The sequence below is a fragment of the Haemaphysalis longicornis genome, unplaced genomic scaffold (assembly GCF_048455015.1).
Source record: "Haemaphysalis longicornis isolate Haplotype H1 unplaced genomic scaffold, Haemaphysalis longicornis Haplotype H1 scaffold_5, whole genome shotgun sequence".
NCBI lineage: Eukaryota > Metazoa > Arthropoda > Arachnida > Ixodida > Ixodidae > Haemaphysalis > Haemaphysalis longicornis.
In genome coordinates, this window is record NW_027526385.1 from 41,496,662 (window position 1) to 41,517,461 (window position 20,800).

Sequence of the window (20,800 nt, forward strand, 5' to 3'; positions counted from 1 at the left end):
GTTTTATTTTTTAAAACCCTTTCCAAGTCCCGGTTGACTGCACGTCCACCAAAGCGTGCTTCATCTTCAGTTGATGTGCGTCTACTTTTCGATCCCACCCAAACAAATAGTTTTCCCTGCTGGCTCACCGTTTCTGTCAACTACGTCTAACTTGGTTTCGACTCGCGCAGTCGTTCACTGCCTAAAAAGTCTTACATTACTGCACATTGATTGTCTGTTAGTATTTTAGGGATTTAGTGCTGGCATGCTCGCTTAAAACGTATGTCGCACGAAAATAATTCCCCGCTTATGGGTAGCATCTCGCATGCCACCGCGATGTCACCGCAAAGAATGGAACTCAATGTTTACGGTAAGTCTACGCACAATGTCTACATCACTCTATCGGCGAAAGATAACGTCGAAGGTCGAGCTGGGTCAAGAGCGCTGAAAAAGAATCCGTTAGAAATTGTGATAACAGCCGCCGCGTTGCACGGCAGTCCTCGTCAATATAGGTGGCGGGTCATTCTACGCGACCGTGCGCTGAAGAGAACGTCTGACCGTGGAGCTTTAAGCAACTCCTGTTAAAAAACTAACCGTTCTATTTTGCGCAAAGTTCTCACCATGAGCTTGCTACTGTCACTATTGAATTTTGACATCGGATTTCATACCGTGTGCTCCATCCTGCTGTTGTATGCACTGTTCAATCTCATCAGGTGAGCGCATCTTTGATTTCCCTATCATAAAGAAATACAGATTTGGTTTTGGAACATATAAAAAGAAGTACAACATTACCCTAGTAGGGCAATCTTGCAAGCCTGCATGGGTAAAATGTACGCAAATGCGTCTCGTTAACAGTATACGTTCAGAACATTTCTAGTATAGAGGAATGACCAAGTTTGTTCCCTTCACAAGCATGATGGTGACTCTTATGTCTGGTAAATGGCGAGACATGCCAACTGAGTTTTATATAATATACATTTAACACTCATTGTACTACCAGACGATTAAGAGTAGGGTATTAAGTCGAATGGCTAGATAGGTATCATGCCTACTTATGTGCCAGGTGCTATATCATTGTTTCAAGTTAGGCATGCTAGGCGCAGCACTTCAGGAAAGTTTCCCTCACTCCAAAACTAGTGGTTAGCAGCGGCACAAAAAAAATGAGGAGGTAGGAAGGAACACGCACAGCAACGCGGTGCCGAATTTCCAACTAGTTTTAATCGAAAAATAATGACACAGCTTACATACCATCGTTTACAAGTCGTGTGGCATCACAGTTCATGTCAAGTGCGTAAAAGGCTATTTCTTTTTCCTATAGAGCTACCGAAGGTGCACACACGCGGCCGTCAACAAAGCATGCTTCTAGAATCATGCGTTCCATGTTGTCGCTTGCTTTCTGCAGGAACTTCGTGTAACCAAACAACAACATGCATTGGCATATTTTGCAATGCTCTAAAAAATGTCCGCTTGCATTGTTCCACAGTGAATCTGTACAGGCGGGGACAAGTGAAAATCGAACACGATAATATGAACCAGAACCCAGAAACGGCACAATTTCTTTCCATGCAGGTCAAAATGACGCGTGGCTTAGACAAAATACAAGTTGGGTTTATTAGTAAGACTGCTTAGTCCCGATAACAATGATACCAATATCATCACAGTAAATGATGTAGAGGTTCGATGTTGTTCCTTGAAGATGGATGATGATCTGCGTTGGTGCCTGATGGTGGCGGCACTTGATGGCACGACGACGATGGTTGATGGAGGGTTTTCAAAACTGTATATTTACACAGAAGATATATACAGAATATTGACAAACTGAAGATAGAGTTAACAAAGTAAGAAATAAAATGGGGTTCTAGGTCAGCTAAAACTTTGTGCACGCGGCACCCCCGTCAGCGACGGACCCTGACCTTAAAACTACCCAAGTGGTGAGATCCTCCCTAGCCTGACCTGGCTAGCCCGGCAATACGCCGGCCGTGCATAGCACATTAAACCCTGAGGATTCGACCCCGAGACCTCGTGTCTCGTGGTTTTGATGGGTTACTTAGGCCCCACCCCCGATACACAGGCCAATCAGTATCTTCTGGGGACCTGATTGGATGGATTAGTGAATCCGGGCCTAAACCGTGGCGGGCAACGCCCCTCCGTAACCCTCAAACGGTGGTCACTCTCTCCCACCAGAAAAACAAGGAAGAGATCAAAAGCGAACCAAGCAAATGCAACAAACACTCAAACATCCGAGGAAACCAAAACAACCTCCTTGGAGGAAACACGTGCAAGCGCCCGGGGCAAGCTTCTAGGCACGCCGCCTCCCTTGCCCGTTCCCACGCCCGCACTTTACGCGTATAACGCCTTGTCCAAAGTTGGACCGACAACACAAACGCGGGGTGACCCGTATCCGTTTCTCTTAACGAACGCAGCGCGCCCTCGCGGTTCCCCGCCATTGACAGGCAATCCTCGGCAGAAACCATATGGGGCGCGCGGTCCCCGCGGCGTCGCATTCCCAACGAAACATCTTCGCACCTCCTTAGTGTGCGCGCGGGCCAACAAAGACCCAACTACGGCCCCAATCGGCCGCCGACAAAGCACGGTTGACAGCCCCTTGCTCCCCGTTATCAGAAGCGCGTCGGGCCACTTTGTTTTACAACCGTCCCTCTGGCTAAACGCGCGCGCAGGCGGCCCCCGAAGCGACCGCCACCGCGTCCACGCAAAAGCTCATCGAGCATCCGACCCGCGGTTTCCCACGCTCGTACTGTGCTTTGCGACTCGCCGCTCAAAACAACGCCACAGCACAGCTGAGGCTCAAGACAATTCGTCTCCACGCAGGCGGCATGATCCAAAGGCCGCCTGCTGTTGACAGGCTGGCTGCCAGAAAGCCCTTCAGGCGCCCTTCAGGGAATCGCCGCTTCACACGCTTTTGACTTTGAAGCGTCGCTGGCGCCTGCAACCCTTACAATCACAATCTTGGAACAAATAACGGAGATATTAAAGAAAACGTGTGAAGCAGTCGCGACCCCCTAGCCAATTTCCCGCAACTTTTCTATGACGTCACGGAACTTTGTTTGTGCGATTGGCGGCGGCCTAATTGACCTGTCGCGACGACATATGACTGGACGTCTGTAATGGGGCCTCTAGTTCCATTTGACCGCATCACTTGAATGCTAACGTGCAGTTAACGCACTGAAAATTATGTTTTATTGTTGGCCCGTATGACTTCATTCATGCTCATAACACGTCACTGTAGCGCAAAATTTGAAAGTTTTTAAATACTTCTTGCTTTTTTTCGTAAAAAAACATCTTTTGTGGCTGTAATGGAGCTAAGTGAGATACTGAATCCTAGTTCTTTCAAATTAAACGAAGTTGTATTTTCTCTTCATTCCGGCTCCTTTAAAGAAACAAAGTTGGGGAATGTGGCCAATAGCGCGCCATTGTAGGATCTCAACGAAGACTCTTCGTTGAGATCCTACAATGGTATATGTTTAAATTTTTCGTGTTCTGGTTCATATTTTCGGGTTCGCATTTCATTTGCCTATGACTGTACATGGTTTTGTTGCGACAAAACGTGCATCTGTCTACAGAGACGCGTGGCATAAGAATTTCGTCCCCAGAGCTATAATTTAAAATTCTCTGTAGCTCTCAATCTGTAATTGAGATGAGACAGAAACCGCGCAAGACTTGGCCTATTTTACTTGGTCATTGAAACCTATGTTATGTATGAATGTATGAATGCGTGACTTAGAATCGCGATAATGTGGTATATAGGCAGTCGGTCGCGCTTGCGCCGCGTGCTGAGCTGTTGCACTGGACGGCTGTCGAGGCGGTGGCGCCATCTGTTGGCCTAGCGGCGCACCTCCGCCTGGACGGCAGTCGAGGCGGTGGCGCCATCGTCGGCCTTCGCCTGGCGTCACGGGCATCGTCACCGGACATTGCGAGCCCCTAAGCAGCTACGCCGTCAATATTTGTTCCCTTAATGGTCAAGATTTGGCCTTCCTCAACTTAGTCGCTCAACTAGTCTCACCGCTACTGGTCGGTGCTCAAAAGTGGCAGAGTCGCCCCAAAAACGCTGGACTGTGCCATTTGATTGGGATCAGTGACATTTGGAACTGCATGTTGTGACGCAGGTGGAGGCAGAAAACGTACAGTTATTTCAAGGAAATCGGCATTCCTGGCCCCGAGCCGAGTCTCCTCTGGGGAAATCTAACCGAGTACCATGCCAAGGTAAGTAAGAAAACGCAGGTGTTTCAAGTTGCCTCTATCTGCACTAGAAAACTACCTGATCGTAGCAGCTGTCGCCGCTGTCCATTTCCCCCGGAGCGGGTACTTTAATTGAGGAGAGGTAGATAGATAGACCAAGTTTTTGGCAGCGAGGACGCGGACGGCTTTCACAAAAACATATTAAGAGATGAACATAAAATTGAAATACTGCAATGTTTGCGCTAGCAGATAACGGTAAAGAAGTGCCAGAAAGTGTTCATAGGTCCCCAGAAAATTGTCTTCACTTTGGGGAGTACGCGAATCGCTATTTCCCATCATCGGCATTGGCCAATTCCCCATACATTTGGTCAAATCCCTTTGTTTCTTTTTTTTTGTTCGTTTCCTTGTGTTTTTTTTTTTATGATGGAGTAACTCTTCGACATTACTTGCGGGCTCGTAGGGCTCTCTTCCCTTTATAGCGAACCACAGAAAATTTCGTGTGGTATGGGACTCCCTGACTTTGCTTAACGTGTATGTGCCACAAAACTTGTACTTTATATTTTCCTGGTTTTTCCTCTTTTTCTTTTTTTTTCTTTTTTTTTTGGGAAGGGGGGGGGTGGCTGGCCTCGTTTCTAAACAGATTCGCTCCTTCTTCACTTTTTTTTCCTTTGCTTCGCTGTTTCTTTCCTTCCGTAGTCCTGTCTTGCAGTTTCTGTTTTTCTTTTTTGCCGGTTGCGCAGCATAATTTAAATCCTTCCCGTTTCAAAATATCTGCTTCAAACGAGCCCCGATAGGCTGAATGCAGGCGAAAGAGATGTGACGCGCCCAGGACAACGTCACAACTTGAAACGAACGCGAAACGCGCGTTTTTGCAAAGGACACAACTCAAAATTCAGCCCCTATTATTCATTTTCGTATCCCCCCCTTACTAAAGCAACGCTTAGAAATATGCAGTTGCAATGGCAAATGAGCAATCATTTTTGCAGGATATCGTGTACGCGCTCGACGAGTGGTGCGAGAAGTATGGAGACGTGTTCGGGTGAGTAGGCTCGTTTATAGCGTTAATGTCACATGAAGGGCTGACTGCATACTACGGAGGCCCAACATACGGCCGGCCGACTTCGGCAACAACAACGGGAAAAAAAATTGGGTGCGTATCTGATTACTTCGCTGCAAATGCCTTCGAAAGACGATAGTCTTCTACGCCCCTGCCGCGCTAATACCTCTATTCTCTCTCCGCCCACCCCCACATTCTTCCCCTACCATTCTACCCTCCCAGGATAAACACGGAGGTGTTTGCTAAAGTCAGTTCAATTTTCCCGCGTTCCCCCTCGCGCCATCTACTGGAACCTTTTGTTACTGTTGAACATCGAACAGTGCCAAGAGGTCCAGGCTCATGCGAGGTCTTCTTGTATTTTTAGTTCGAAATATTGTCTTCAATGCGTGTTTTTTTTTTATTTTCTATAGCAAAGGCCAAGTACAAGTTAATTTTCAACTCAAAGCACACTACGCGCACCAGTTCTGTAGATAGGGTTTGCCTCAAATGTGCTTATTATTGTTTGCCTTTTGCAGAACATTGTTGAATATTATGAACATTGCCACCAGATTTCGCAGCTTGAAAATGTTTTGCCTACACAAACGTTAGGTTCTATTTTTTTAAACTTTTGGCCAGGTGGCTGAATAGAGGGACTGAAAGACGGACAAAGACCCCAATTTTTGGGTTTTAGTAACCGAATAAAGACTACCCGCTTTGAAAATTACCCGCCCTTGATCACCAGTCGACAGACAGAGGCCTGGGCATGCAGTGTAGCGAAAAGCCTCTGTTCGGCATGCTCCTTTTTTGGAGGGAAGGGGGAGGAGGTAGTGGGAAAATCTTCATAACACTGCATGCAAGAAGCAAAACACCGGCGCGTAAACAACCGTGCCGCTTTCTTGTGCAAATGCCACTGAAAGCAAGACAAAGCGCATAAGTGAGCCTTTAAGATCCCTGCTGTTAGCACTTGTAAAGAAGACATGATGGATTTAAACAACAAGAAAGCCTGATTGAAGAAATCGAGCCATGCCTGCAAATGTAAATATATATTTAAAATGCTGCGGATGTTCGTGCCAGTCTCCCATTTGTCTGTCTACGGTCGTTCATCCTTTGTTTAATTCACAAGGAAATGCTTATTTTCGTCTCCACAAGTGTGCCTGGGAAAGCAGATAGCTTCCTCAAGGCATACGTCTATCAGAAATGAAGATGCAAAGACGCATGAATGTGCAGAATATGTGCCCCGAAAGAAATTGAAAGCAGGTGAAGCCAGTTATGGTCGCATTACACTCTGTTGGACGAAAGGCTCGTCCTTATTTAAACGACTGAGCTGTGTTATTTCGCCATCGACGTGAATAAAACTTGAAAGGTACGCCACAGCTGTAGGGAGAGCAGTGTTCGGAGCATGGGCAAAGCAGCGGGATCAAATATTGAAACTGAAGTGGCTCAGCACTTGTAATCCTAATTATCATGAGTGAAAGCCCAAACGCACGCACAGACGTCCCAACAGTGCGCCATCCAGCGATGCTGAGCGACCAAGCGCCAGCTAAGCAGCCGTGGAACGCTCACCTAGTCACGTGGCACTGCAGCGGTGAGGTTCCCAGCGAGCGCACTTGTGATGTCTCTCCGCGGCGGTCACAAGGTGTGACGTCACACCTATCAGGCTTGCACTCCGGGGGCTCAAGGTCATTGCGACGCAATGAATGACCTTGCCAGACATGGCGTAGTCGAGCTTCCACTCTAAAAGTTCGGGATGCGCGCAAGATACGTGAGCCGGAACTCCCTGGCGACGACGTACACGGCGATCGACTGCGAACTGTGATGGGGAAGCCAACAGTGGAAATCAGTTGGAAGCGCAAAGTGGCGGCGCAGTAAAGCAATTTCAGGACGTAGCGCACTGCAAAGCTCATTATGCCAAAATGGAAATATGCAAGTATGCTGGCTTAGTCTTGGAGATCCTTTTAACCGTTTTCTACCGTCAAAAGAAGACATTTTTGCTTTAGTCATACGAGAAGATTGAAAACGTACACTGCACCTTGAAGACGACAATTATCCATAAGGCCGAATTCTGAGTCCCTCCTCTACTACATTTGCTCCCTCCGCTCAGCTGAGGGGAGGATTCCGCAATGTTTATGCATGGATAAATAGATTTCAAGGATCTCCTTCTCTCGAAGGTCGAGTGGAGGGAACTCTCAGAATACTAGAGATAGAGTAACAAAGCTACGACAATGCGAAGAGTTTTTATTGCGAAAAAAATGCAGACATGATGTTGCGCAAGCACTGAAAGCCGCATTATTGCATTTCAAAATGAATTTGCCGATTTGAGATAGAACCCATCTGCAGTCCGTCCAGCCCTCTCAAAAAATTTCTTTTTTTTTGGTCACGGAGTTTTTTCGTGCTCATCCCCTGCAATGTACCCCAAATGAACTACTTTCCAGTGATAAGCGAAACAGGAAGAAGTTACCACGTTGCGAAGGATAGCAGCAACTGCGCGTGCCCATTTTTATCTCGTTCTGTTTCAACAACCCGTACTTGCAAATCTGTTTCACTGATCCGCTGCGAATCTGTTTCACTGATCCGCTGCGAATCTGTTTCACTGATCCGCTGCAACAGTAGTTTGTCAGCGCACTTATTTTTCCGACCCTGCTTACAAGTGCCCCGACCTATTAAGGTAGTGTCAGTAGTGATCACAAGTGCACCAGTGGCGAAATGTGTGCAGCTCCGCCCTCAAGAAAGAACGGATGTGGGTTTACGGACGAAAGGTTTCTTTGTCTGTTCAATGCATATTCAAAAGTGTTAGCAGCAGTTATCCTAATATAAGCGCTCATGAAGCGTTTAGTAGAGAAACTATATCCACTCTTTGGCTATTAAGCTATCTACATTAAAAAATCGCTCTGATTTGTGTAATTTCAACCAAGAAAAGGGTATTGTTCTTCTTGGCGCCTTGGTGAAATCTGTATGCAACTCGTTCGCCCTTTCTGGGTGCACTTTTGTACGCCCTACCACTTGCCGGGTAAGCCGCAAAACAAAAACCTTTGCATGTTCAATAAACGATCCACCGGGGAGGGCACGGAATTTTAGCAGAGTGGGAAGTAACCAAATGGTAGTAAGCAATAAATAAGTAATGAGTAGTAAGTAATAAGTAATAAGTAAGTAATAATAAGTAATAAGATGTCGCTAATGCGAAAAACAGAACTAAAACGACCAGAAAAGGGAACGGGTGATGTTTTGGCAGTGTTGCAAAGGATGCATGGTCGACTCGTATTTTGTAAGTCCCGGGTTCGAACCCCGACCCAAATTCACCCCCATTTCTTTTCGTTCATTCTCTTTGAGCAGCCAGGCGTTTTTGGAATCATCCCTCCGTACCGCCGATGCGGGATTATCGCGTAATGGGGCATTTAATCCTTTCGCATTGATAAAAAAAAACGCCAATCTTGGCTTGGGTGGGATTTGAACCAGGGTCCTTCGAAATGCGAGGTTAGCTGCATCCTCAACACCACCACAGCTTAGTGGCTCTAGCTGCCTAAAGACGGTCCTAGGGAATGAGGTGTAGCTTTCGACATAGAAATGTGGTTTAGAGACGCATAATGAGGCTTGCATGAGTAATCTTGGCTCGCTAATTACAGAAGTAGCAATGACGGGAGTAGCAAAAAGTAGGTTCCGGTTCAATCTCCTCTTCGCTCCGAGTTTTTAGTAAGCCCCGAGTTTTAGTAAGCAAGATAATAAAAATACGCAAAAGGAAATGATTGTGGTGATAGTGAGAGGGCATAATCGGCTATTGAACACAGTCTGTCTCAATCACTATACATCATGAGGGGTGCTTAGGCACCGTAGAAATATTTTGAATCTAAATTATTACACCTGAGCAAACATAAATAAGTATATTGGGGCAAAGTAGTGGTTATCTGGATGTCAAATTGACGTTTCTTTTTTTTGCTGCTGTGTGAAAGGTTTTACAACGGTGATGTCCCCATGCTTGTGGTCAAAGACTTGGACTTTCTGACGTTCACCCTAATTAAGAACTTCCAAAACTTCGCTGACAGGGCCGTAAGTATATACTTTCTTGCTGAACTATTTAAATCCCATTGTCGTGCACTTCAACAGCAACATCAAAACACTACGCTGTACACGCTTGTCCAGGGCAAAGACGTTTCGGTGCGTGTATGTGTTGCAGATTATCAGCCTTCAGCTAAGTGACGAAATTTGACCAGGATGTAGAGATATCGGCGCACGTTTAAGAATTCCCAGATGGTCAAAATTAATCCGAAGCCCTCCACTCCGGTGCATCTCGTAGCCCAGCTTCGGTGCCTAAAACCTCATAATCAATCAATTTACCGTGATGTACGGGACCATTGCTCGGAATTCTACAAGCTGGCGAGCTGATAAAACCGGCAATGAAGTCACTGGTCACTTTTTTTCAAATATCTGCACCTTTGACACACCTTGGATTTATTAAAACGCCTGGATTTATTTGTACTTTCCCTGTTGACAATCGCGCATTATAAAAAAAATGCATTCGGCTCCTGGAGCCTGTGGTTCTTAAAACGAGTACCCCGTATTGTAGTTCGAGGAAGTAAAACTTCTATTAGGGTTTTATGTTATACAACAAAGCGGCACCTTGAACTTGCAAATATTGTCGATCGGGGACTGTTTATTTCTAACATTCACGGAGGTCGTTTAAAATTGACCTGTGGAAGTTGTCTTATTTTTCTGCTGGGCATGTTGTGGACATTTTCTTTGAGGATGACTGCTGTTCCCGGCAGTTTTCTTTTAGAATGACCGTCTAGTCCAGCCATTCGAATGTTTTGACGCAAGGTTTTGCTAAAAGGCAGCGGTATTTCGTAATAGTACAGCGTATTATAAAAGCGTTGCCAGATGGATTCCGGTTAGAAAGAATAAAATCTCGAGAATTAGCGTTTTTATTATTTCGGAATGCTAAACTTGATGCGGCGACAATAATATCAAGCACCTGAATCAGAATAGGCTTATTCGTTCCCATGTTCGAGTCTATCACGAATATTTCCTTGCAAAGAAAATACAATAGTGGTCTATTGCACCATATTGCTTTATCTGAAAACCGCATGTTGGGTTTGATGGGCAGGCAATGTCAAAACGAAATTACCGATGATGTCTTTCTGCGTTTAGCTCCTCGTGTGCATTTTATTAGAGATAGATTGTCCTCAATTACAATCCAAATCTATTTGTATTTGATTGTTTGCAGAGATAAATTTTTTATTTCGTTATAAAACATAAAGAATACCTGTTTGCTACACATTCACATTCGTGGGGGCCACGACGTCATTTTTTCTGCCTGGCACAGCTAATGAGAAACTCCACTGAATTCTTTATGATTTTAAAATGTATTTTGTTCTCAAAATACCACCCAATTAGTGAGCAGGAGGGTTAAAAATCGTGAGGTGGGAGGAATAGGCGTAACGCGAACACGGATATTCCTATTGATGTGTGTACACTTCAACAGGAGCCGAATAAACATGAATTACACACAGGTGAAAGAATTTCACACATTAAAAAATAATTCTTTAGAGCAACGAACTAGATTCGCCAGGGGTACGTTTCGGAGAAACCGCCGCTGTTGCACAGTGGCTAAAGCGTTGTGCTTCTGAGTACGCGGTTGTGGGTTTGATTACCGGCAACGATGGCTGTGTTTTGATAGAGGCGACAAACAAAAATAAAGGCCTGTGTTCCGAGATTGCGATGCACGATGGGAATCCCCATGTTGTCAAAGTTAAACCGTGGCTTCCTGCCCCAGTGCCCCTTATCTATGTATTTTATTAGATCCTCCACTTATGTATTTGCTTTTGGGGAAAAACTACTCCGAAACGCCACTACGTGGTTGAAATGGCGAAGTTTGCTTGGGGTAACTCTTACTGGTACTTTTGCAGAAGTTTGTAAAAAGTAAGCCGTGATATTATCGGGAATGTATTCATTACAGGCACTCCCAATGGTTTCAGTCGCAAGACGTTATACTTTCCGCGAAACGAGATAAAAAGCAGAATGAAAATGCCTGTCAGAGCAAGGTAGACTGCTCAGGTAGACTTCTTTGAGCTGACACAAACAATCTACAATGACTTCACACGATGTCTTAATAATATTAGAGAAAACTAACCGGGTGAAATTTGTTATGCTGAAGTTTCTTTTTTTTGTTTAACGATGAGCAAATGGTGCGTGATTTGATAATTAGTTTTGTTCTAGATAACCATGCGCACGGACCAAGAGCACAGCCTCTTGGGACAAGGTCTGCTCCATGCGAGAGGAGTGCAGTGGAAACGAATACGGAGCTGTATCTCGCAAGTGTTCACATCCAAGAAGCTCAAAAAGGTACGCTCTTGTAATCTGCAGCCACAAAACGAGTAGTGCAGGTGAAGACAGTGCCACGTTAAGCCATCTAGTCTCATTTATTGGTGGAGCAATCGTCATCAGCACTGCTCCTTTATCTACGCACCACAGGGTGAATTGAGGTCACTTTCAAATAAAGCGTATCTACTCAAGATTCCCTCAAGACTGTTCTAGCGTTTTGAGGCGATGGGTGAGGCAGAGAGAATATTGCCTCTGTTTAGTATCGTCATTTTTATGTGTGTTTGTATATGCTTGTATTGACAAAATACCTTAGTAGATCCTCATCTTTGTGGATATGAATGTTTGTTTGCTGTAGACATCGAGCGCAGCTTTTCTTTTAGTGGGCAATTTTTAGTAAGTCTGCGTCCCCTACCAATGGCAGTAATGAAGAGCTCATAGGCAAAAGGTCATTCCGAAGAACCGTCACCAATTATTTCCTGCTGCCAACCGTAATAGACAGCGGGGATTCTGTTTCTCAGCAATAGATTCGCCACAGAAGTGCCACTTTTTATTGCACTTTATACTAGCAAGTTTCCATAAATCATGCGATTTTAATCGTTCTTGTCAGTGAATTGAAACAAACTATATGTATCAAGACGGCCGGTTGTCGCCCTGAGGGACATTTTTTGTAGAATAGCCCAAAACAAACGTCTTGTTCGGCCGATAAATATTCCTGCCACCGAACGCATAACGAGAATATCCTTCGACACTTTCAGATGATGCCACATATAGTGGAGACAGCTGACATTCTAATGAAACTCCTCGACCAGAAGGCAGACGCCGGTGGCGAGTGGCTGATGCGCAGTTCCTTCGAGGCTCTGTCGATGGACTACATGACTCGCGCTGGCTTCGGCTTCGACTGCTGCTTCCAGAAGGATCTCATGCACCCTTTCATGAAGACGGCCCATGCAGTTCTTCGCGGAGTCATGAAGGGATGGGTTCACTTTGTGACACGTGAGTATGTCCAAGGCATTCCCCGTTCATTTATTTCATGTATCCGACCATCTAATTTTACATGCGGAGCACTTCTTGTGAAACCCTGGCCGGCACAGGATGACCCATTTCGTTCAATGTGGCGTAGCAGGAGTGACTACCAGGTGCTGTGTATGCAGAAGCTCTTAAGCTGTCACCGCTCGAAGCAGTGACGCATTGCGAAAGACTGAATGTGCCAGGGCAGGGCCATCTACAGTGAGAACAAAGCACAACGATTCCCCGTATCTTTTCGTTACAGGACATTTCTTCGTCATTGCGAATAGTACAGCTGAAGGAAACATGTTCTTGTTTCTCCGACCTCTCCTCCCAGAGTAGCCTGGTGGAAATAGTCCGAGCGGCCAGCGCATGCCAGGGTATCCCGGACTAGAGGAACCCCCCCCCCAGGCGGGTGGCCAGACATTAGCACCTAAGGCTCGCCTAAATAAGGTTTACTCCTCCTCCTTGCATCCAACAAGTTTTAATCTTGCCAACTACATACTTCTTTTTCGAAGTTTTTGCACAATGATTTCTAGCGGCAGGTTTTCCAGTTGTAGGGCGCCAAGCTGACATATAAAACAAGCAAGCTAAATGAAGTGGAAAGAGGGGGTGCTGAAGAGGAGAAGGAGGAACAACTTTATTTAGTCAACAATCATTGAATTGTTTGATTAATGATGATCTGCTTCTTGACTCCGTTAGGTGGCCAGAAGACCTTGCTTCATGGTGACTTCCAAAGCCCAATCCATGGCCTGAATTTGGGTCTCAGGCTCTCAGCTGGTCACCGCAGTCTCCCATTCTGTTTGGTTAGACAGATGCCATTCGGCTTTAGGTTGGAGCTCAGGGCGTTCATTTAGGCTGCGTTCCAATTCGCGGACAGCTTCGTAGACAGCCTACGAAGCAGTCTAACTAGACGTCTAAAGGAATAAAATTGGAACGGCGCCGCGGTCGCAAGCGCAACACCAGCGCAGACGATAGCGTCATAGCAGACATGTTGAGTTGCGCAAGCCGCAGGTTTCGTAACTATTATTACCGTTGTTATTACAAACGTTACGTAATTAAAAAAATTAAACAAAGTAATCTTCGTCACTAGGAACTTATACTAAATATTTAAATAAAGGAACAAGTGCTTTTGTTTTAACATTAATACGCAAAAAGGTGGCGCTAGCGTCACCTATTAGTTTAGACAGGAAGGTAGCCTGCATCGTTGCTGACTTCGATGCTGCCTCCTTGAAGCAGTCTTCGTTGACTGCTTCGTTCGAATTGGAACAGGGCTTAACATGGCGTACTGTCCGCGAAGACGGCAACGAAGCTGTCTAAACGGTAAATTGGAACGCACCCTTAGAATGTGGGCTAGGTCGGCTTTTTTGGCCTCACACATTCTGAATTTTGGGGTGTACAGACCTGGATACATTAGGGCCAATTTATAAGGATTTAGGAAGGTATGAGATTGGAGTTGCCTCCATGTCGCTTGCTGGATTTTCGCTACGGAATTCTGAGGAGCAGGGTAGACTAGTCTTTCATTTATGTAGTGCGACGTAATCTCTTGAAAAGTAACCATACGCTCCTTAAACACTGTGAAGAGGGTGAGGACGTGTGAAGTGGATTAATTTCGTCAACACAATTATATCACAAAATTGACAGAGAAATCTTATCACAGCGACAGATTACGGTACGATTTTTTTTAAGAAACCTTTAGTCGAACGTGTAGTAGAGTCGTTTGCAGCGACATACCTCCCCCACAGCCTCCCGTGAGACGGAATTGTGATCGGAGTTACACGCCTCATTTTATTTCTGGCATTAGCATAAGCACTTCGATGGTTCTAACATAAAGAAATTATCCTAAGAGCAGTCTATTTTTCCCTCCAAGTATTAAACCTGTGCTCACTTTTTTTGTTTCAAAAGGGTTTTAAAAATGTACAAGCACGAGCAAGAATTATTATGATGATCTTTTTTGTTTCAAAAGTTATCACGGAAGTTACTAAAATTGGGGCATCTACCCACTGGTGCGCGAAGCCTGGGTAAACAGCAAAGCTGGCGTCCCTAACTAGCTTATTCTTGGTTCAGCTAAGTTTATTCGTGGATATGCTTGGAGATTCGGCCAAGTTTTTTTTTTGTGGTTATGCATCAAGACTCGGTCAAGTTTGCTGCGTGGTGTCGTCGTTAGCCCCCACAAAGAGCAATGAACGCTCCATCATTAAAGTATGTACAATGCCCGCGTACCCACCGGCTTTGCGGAGAGGCTCCAAGAGTAGCGGAGGGCGCAGCGGGACGAGCGTTTGCTCAGAATGTTTGAACTCGTTCGGTGCCCACCATTCCGCTTATGTGGTCTGGCGTGCGGGACGCTAATAAAGAAATTGATTACCGTTATTAATTCTCAGCCTTCGGACTAAATTCATTTTGGCATTATTTCTTCTCTATGCCCAGTCAAATCTTAGCCACTCGCCGCAACAAGCGATAGAGCGAGCGCGCGCCCCGCGTCGCGATTAGTAAAAGCTTAGTAAAAAATTAGTAAAAGATTAGTAAAAGTAGTAGTAAAGCCGTGCTTGTACTAGTTGTGTCCTGCCTCCAACAGGTGGAGATACGAGTCCCGCCTGAGCGCGGCGAAGCAAAGCTACGATTAAGCGGTGCCGGCGCGCATGATGACATCATCACTCGGCGAGGTTTTCCTGTGCACGTTCGCTAGTCCACCCACCAGCTTACACAGCATAGCTGTTAATACAAGCACACCTAAGCATTCTTGATGTAGAGAATTCGAAGCACTGGTGTTCAGTTTCTACATGTGTCCTGTCAGGCTCATTATCATCGTCATCCTTTCCCTTTGGGCCTTTTCTCCTCTTCTCCGTTACTACTATTCAGAGGCTTGGCCAACCGCCCTCGTTAGACCTATACCTAAGTTTAACGCTACGTAGCCCTAACGCTCAGCTTTACGACGTGCGAAGCAACGTCGAACTTGCTATACATCAAGCAGCGACTACCGGTTGTCGATGTTCGAGCTTAAACCATAACATTAGGCCTAGCACCAATCTTGGGCGAGGCACGCGCTGCTCACGTGCTGTCTGCTGGGGCAGCGCCGTACGATCGCAGGTGCCAGTGGATGCGGCATGACGGCGGTATTAACGTCAGGTTTGCATATATCCGATGTCGCGTTGCCCAAGAGGACATATCGATGTAACGTGCTTTGATACCCGACCAATTGCTGTGTTGATAATTGGCGTGCTCAAATTCATCATGTAGACATCAGCACATCTCTCTAACACCCGCTCTTACGCCGAAGGCTACAACAACGCATCTATTAGTTCCAACCTTAGTCAGCTAGATTCAAAGAGCTTAAATAGCGTTGAGGATGCGTGCCGTCCCGCCTTCTGAGGCCCTAAGTTCCATTCTCATCTAGACCAAAATCTACCCACTGATCTTTTCATTTGGTTCATTTCTTTCATTTAATGTATCCTAAAAGGCTCTACGACACCACATAAGGGAAGGCAGGTGACGAGGTACAGTTCAGTGTTCAGTATAACACACAACTCCATTCCTTTGATTCTCCCAGCTTGTGCCGCCAGCCATTTTGTCTGCCAATTCTTCCTTACAATTCTTCCTTCCTTAAGTACACCGGTTTTACGGCACATCGAGGGAACTAACGGCTCCACATTGCAAAGGATAACGTTCTGCAATGGATAACGTTCAGTTCCCCACGGTGCATCTACAATGGCTTAAATTTATACCTCACGTCAATTTATTAGTAATTGACATACAAGAACCCCCTCATTCCAAAAACATTTGTAAAGCATGTATTGTAAAGACAATTTTCATCTCATCTAATGATTGAATCGCTTCGAATCATTTTCTCTCGATGCCTATATTCCAGAAAGTACAACCACCATGGGAACTTTGATGACCCCCGTGATGTGGCTCAACGAGCAGCTTGGTTCTTTTACCTACAGCAACTTCAACATGGAAACCACAAAGGTCCTCACTCACAGGCTGAACAACCCCAAGGTGAGCCGTCGTTTTTTCGTGTATAATGTTTCGTACTACTCGATTAGCGGCACTCGTGAAACAGGTAAGTTTGTATTACTGCATTTGCAGTTTCTTTGATCGCAGCACAAAATTCTCTTCCATGGCTGCTGGGAGCACTAACCGCTGAAGAACAATGATTGGAATGGTCTCATTTTCATACAGCACCAACGGCAGGCACGTAACAAAGTTAACACGGGAACACGCGCTCTCTAATTGTGCAAACATCAGGGATTGGCCCAGGCGTTCTTTCACATAGCAACAACTGTTGACATCAGTGGTTGGAACAAGCAAATTTTCACAGAGCACCAGGTGTTGACATTGAGCAAAGTTAACATGGCAGCATGGCCTGTCCGTTTTGAAATGCAAACGTCTGTTATTTTGTTAGGAACAATTTCGTTAACAAGCAACAAAAGACATTCAGTGAAGTGAACACTGTAGCATGGCCTCTCTTTCTGAAGAGCTACATGCTCATTGTAATAATGTGAGCGGCTGGTTCAAACTGTATCACGTGCAAGGTAAAGCACAAAATTGGTTAAATTTTTTGAGCCTGGCATTCTTTTTCTTCTTTTGGGCTTCGTTATTCGGATGTTTGTTTGACCAGGTTTCCCCCGTGTTCTCTCAAGTAAATTTTGGTATCCCTGGAAGCAATTTGAGAATTTAATTCTTCTGTCAGAATCTATATTTGTGTGTGACTAGTGTTCAAACGCAGATGTCATGAGTTCATTTTCCATTCACCTCCACAATGACTCGCCGTCACAGCATATTTCGGAAATCAGGGCGAAGCTCAGGTAAATGCCACCACAGTTCCTAATGCTGCGCAGAAGTCTTACATTGTGTTGGCATTCAAAAGAATTTCCTCAAACATATACTTCTAAACAAGCTAAATATCCGGTGCGAATGCAATTTGATGTCCCGGTTTTAGTCATGTAGGCGTTGAAAGCAATGCACTCTGTAGCTATTGAACAAATATTAAAAAATAGGAGCCCGTTCACTCTGTGGAGGTGGACGATCAACGAAGCTGTTTAAAATAAACATCACACGCTTTGTTAGACACTGAATTCGAACTTATTATTTCCATCGTTGGTGATCACAGCGACTATGGCATTGTTATTACTGAATGAAACTCGGAAAGACAAGAGTTTTATTCTGTAGACTAACATGGGTTTGTTCGTTTCACTCCTGTATCAGCGAATGGGTTGCCGGCAGGCGGTAATACCACTACTAAAGCATAACTGTAACCTACTTAGGATAAATAAATAAAACTCGCCATAATAATACCGTAGATTTCGCGGGGGATTTTCACATACATTGTTTCGGGATAGTTTCAAGACAGCAAGTTACATCCGTTTTGTGTCCAGCATTCGCGTTAAAGCTTGCATTCCCGCGGGGCGCTTTTGCCCGCGCAGAACGAAAACGCGCGGAACCGTTGCCACAAACAGCTTCGGTGTACAAACTTTTTTATTTAACATCTGACTGGTTCAAAGACACGTTATTTCCCTTCTCAGTCGCTTCGAGCCATCACGCAGCATCTGCTAGGCGCGCCTAAATGTGCCGTGTCGGCCCAGGGTGCACGTAACGCAAAGCAGCGTAACACTTTTGTTTTATTTTTCCGCTTGCTTTGTTTTTGCAGTTGAGGAGGGCAGACATCCTGCAAGTTTTGCTTGATGCACGTGAAGATGACAGTCTGCCAAAAAATGGTAATCGTTTTTATTTAACCTGAAACCTAAAGGCGCAATGAACATTTACCGAGGTCAACTAACATGATCTTCTCTGTGTCCACAAACAGGTGGTTAACTGTTAAGTAGCAATTATTGCTTTACGCAGCCGGTTGTTATTGGGAGAGACCACACAGTTGCAATTGCACGAGTGGTAAACTTAATCTTAAAGCAGGCTCCACATGTAAAAATATGACACGTCCCGTTTTTGATGCGATTATAATCATAGACATCGTCAAAGCTCGCTGGGCTCATAATGATTCAACACTCATATTGCACACACAGTCCACTAAAGCAGGTTTTATTATGTTCTTTTTCGTAAAGCCATTTACTTCAAAGATATGACTACTGTCACCTCCCGGTTGATGTTATAAACCCCTTTAATGCTCTCATAAATACTCAATTGTTTCGTTTCGGGAGATTTTGTCGGCGATGTTGCTGCCCCATTCCCCCAGACAAACAGGCTTAGGCTCAGGCTGTGCGATGAAAGCCGTTATCTGGAATCCGTTACCCATTTCAGCCGTTATTTGAAACTCTCCTCGTGCACAATGTGTTTTCTTTCACTCTTACTTAAGTAACTTTGGAAACTTCTACTAACATAAGCCTTCGTTCCGCGGATGTTACAAGGTTTTTCTGCTTCCTACTTGGTCCTTTAGCCTTCAACGCGTGAGCAACCAACAAGGAATATAGTTTTCGGAGTCATACAGCATTTCATATTATTCCTATAAACTCCCTTGTGAAGGTAAATTTAACGGATAAATCCAGCAAATCAGAGGTGCAGTGTAGTGTACAAAATAACGCTAATTTCCCATTGCCAATTTTTGTTTTTGTGAGCAGTTGAAATTTCTTAAATTCTTGCACGGCAGTTGTAAGATAAGAATTCATTTTCTTTTTCGTGCACCTGTAATTTTAGGGCAGCCACATAGCTGACCACACCCTCCAAACTGTTTATTTGGCTTGATTACACATTTAGTGGTTACGAATTCTGACATATTTTTTTCCCTTTTCACAGGAGAAGGTGACCAAGAAACTATGAGCAAGATGTCTGCTGAAGAAGTCGGAATTAACACGACCGTGCTAATATTTGCAGGGCAAGTGAATGTTAACTTCCCCTGTCTCATTTCCATCATATCACAGAAGTGTTGCAGGATTTATGGCAGTTCAACGAAAAGCACCGAGCTTTATGCATGCTCAGAATGTTTGGTGAAATCCTTAACTCACGCATGCGCACGAAAAAACTCGAGTACTCTGATGAAACGACGACAGTAGACAAAGTCACACACGGGGCATTTGACTTTAAAAGTGTTGACAGTAAAGCAGTAAAGTATGTTCTCTCACTATCTCTCTCTCTCTCTCTCTCTATATATATATATATATATATATATATATATATATTTATATCCTCTCATCTCTCTCTCTCTCACTCTCTCTAATCGGGGCCCTGCTAGCTATAAAAGCTCGTGCTCAAAATCTTCGGCTCGCGCTCAAGGATCCTTCATTGCACCTTCTATCAATTCTTTATCAATTTTTCATTAACTTCACTGCTTGAATTTTTTCCGGAAAATTAGTTCAATAAAACCTAAAATGTATAAATGTTACCAAAACACCGGTCTAACGCAGTGTTACCAACACAGTGTTTTCATCTAATGTTACCATCTGTTACCATCTCTTACTAACACAGTGTTACCATCTAACGCATGTTAGCAAACCAAACTACCGTTCTAACGCAGTGCATACATGTGCCATCTGAAATCCCACTCAGGCTATTGTCACCTTACCTTCGAATCGATTCAAAATCGTGCTGCTATGTCTAAGCCGCCAAACTATTACGACATTTTATCATAAAAGCAATAAAAAATTACCTTAAACTTTTTCGACATTTTATCCGCACAAGATGTCCTCTCCCTATTCCTATTTCAAGAAATCTTCAACTTTAATCCTTCTTCGAAACAATGGCTGTTTTCGTCCCTATTACGTTTCATCTCGTTGCCACCATTGCTTTAAAGCGGGTGGACATTGTGTCGCACAGATCTATAATGCGATTCTTTCAATCGTCGAACAAACACGGACTGGAACAACCTTCTCACTCTCCATTAATTTCCCAAATTCCACGCGCTCTGAAAAAAAAGCCTCTCAGCGATTTTTTTGCAGTTTTGACGGATGAATTGTATTTTATTTAATGTTTTACTGCTATCACAAATGCATAACTACTGTATCTACCTCTACCTCTTCTACGCTCTTCCTTTATTCTTATTTAATCTATCTGTGTACGTGTCACAATTTATTTCTTTTCTTCCCATATAGGTTTGAAACAACATCCATTGCATTCAACTATGTCGCCTTCATTCTCGCCAAGCATCAAGACATTCAAGACAAAGTCAGATCTGAAGTTACTTCTGTCCTCGAGGAATACGTGAGTGAAAACGTGTTAGTACTTGATGAAATTTAAAATACAAAATTATCGAAAATGGCCTGCCCTATTAAGTAGTAGCTGTAGTGCAGACGGCAATATCGATCCGGCTTTAAATCTTTTACAAAT

At 44.5% G+C, this 20,800-nt stretch overlaps 1 protein-coding gene across 1 annotated transcript in view; it reads left to right on the forward strand.

Annotated features, from left to right (window-relative positions):
- Nucleotides 1–473: 473 nt before the first annotated feature.
- Nucleotides 474–20,800, forward strand: part of LOC144138099 (cytochrome P450 3A14-like) — a 28,813-nt gene continuing 8,486 nt past the window's right edge. The window contains exons 1-10 of the mRNA XM_077670191.1: nucleotides 474–692; nucleotides 4,104–4,200; nucleotides 5,163–5,215; nucleotides 9,157–9,253; nucleotides 11,420–11,545; nucleotides 12,280–12,517; nucleotides 16,395–16,525; nucleotides 18,177–18,243; nucleotides 19,274–19,352; nucleotides 20,566–20,674. Coding sequence (XP_077526317.1) covers nucleotides 601–692; nucleotides 4,104–4,200; nucleotides 5,163–5,215; nucleotides 9,157–9,253; nucleotides 11,420–11,545; nucleotides 12,280–12,517; nucleotides 16,395–16,525; nucleotides 18,177–18,243; nucleotides 19,274–19,352; nucleotides 20,566–20,674 — 1,089 coding nt within the window. The 5' untranslated portion in view covers nucleotides 474–600. The remainder of the gene's footprint in view (nucleotides 693–4,103; nucleotides 4,201–5,162; nucleotides 5,216–9,156; nucleotides 9,254–11,419; nucleotides 11,546–12,279; nucleotides 12,518–16,394; nucleotides 16,526–18,176; nucleotides 18,244–19,273; nucleotides 19,353–20,565; nucleotides 20,675–20,800) is intronic.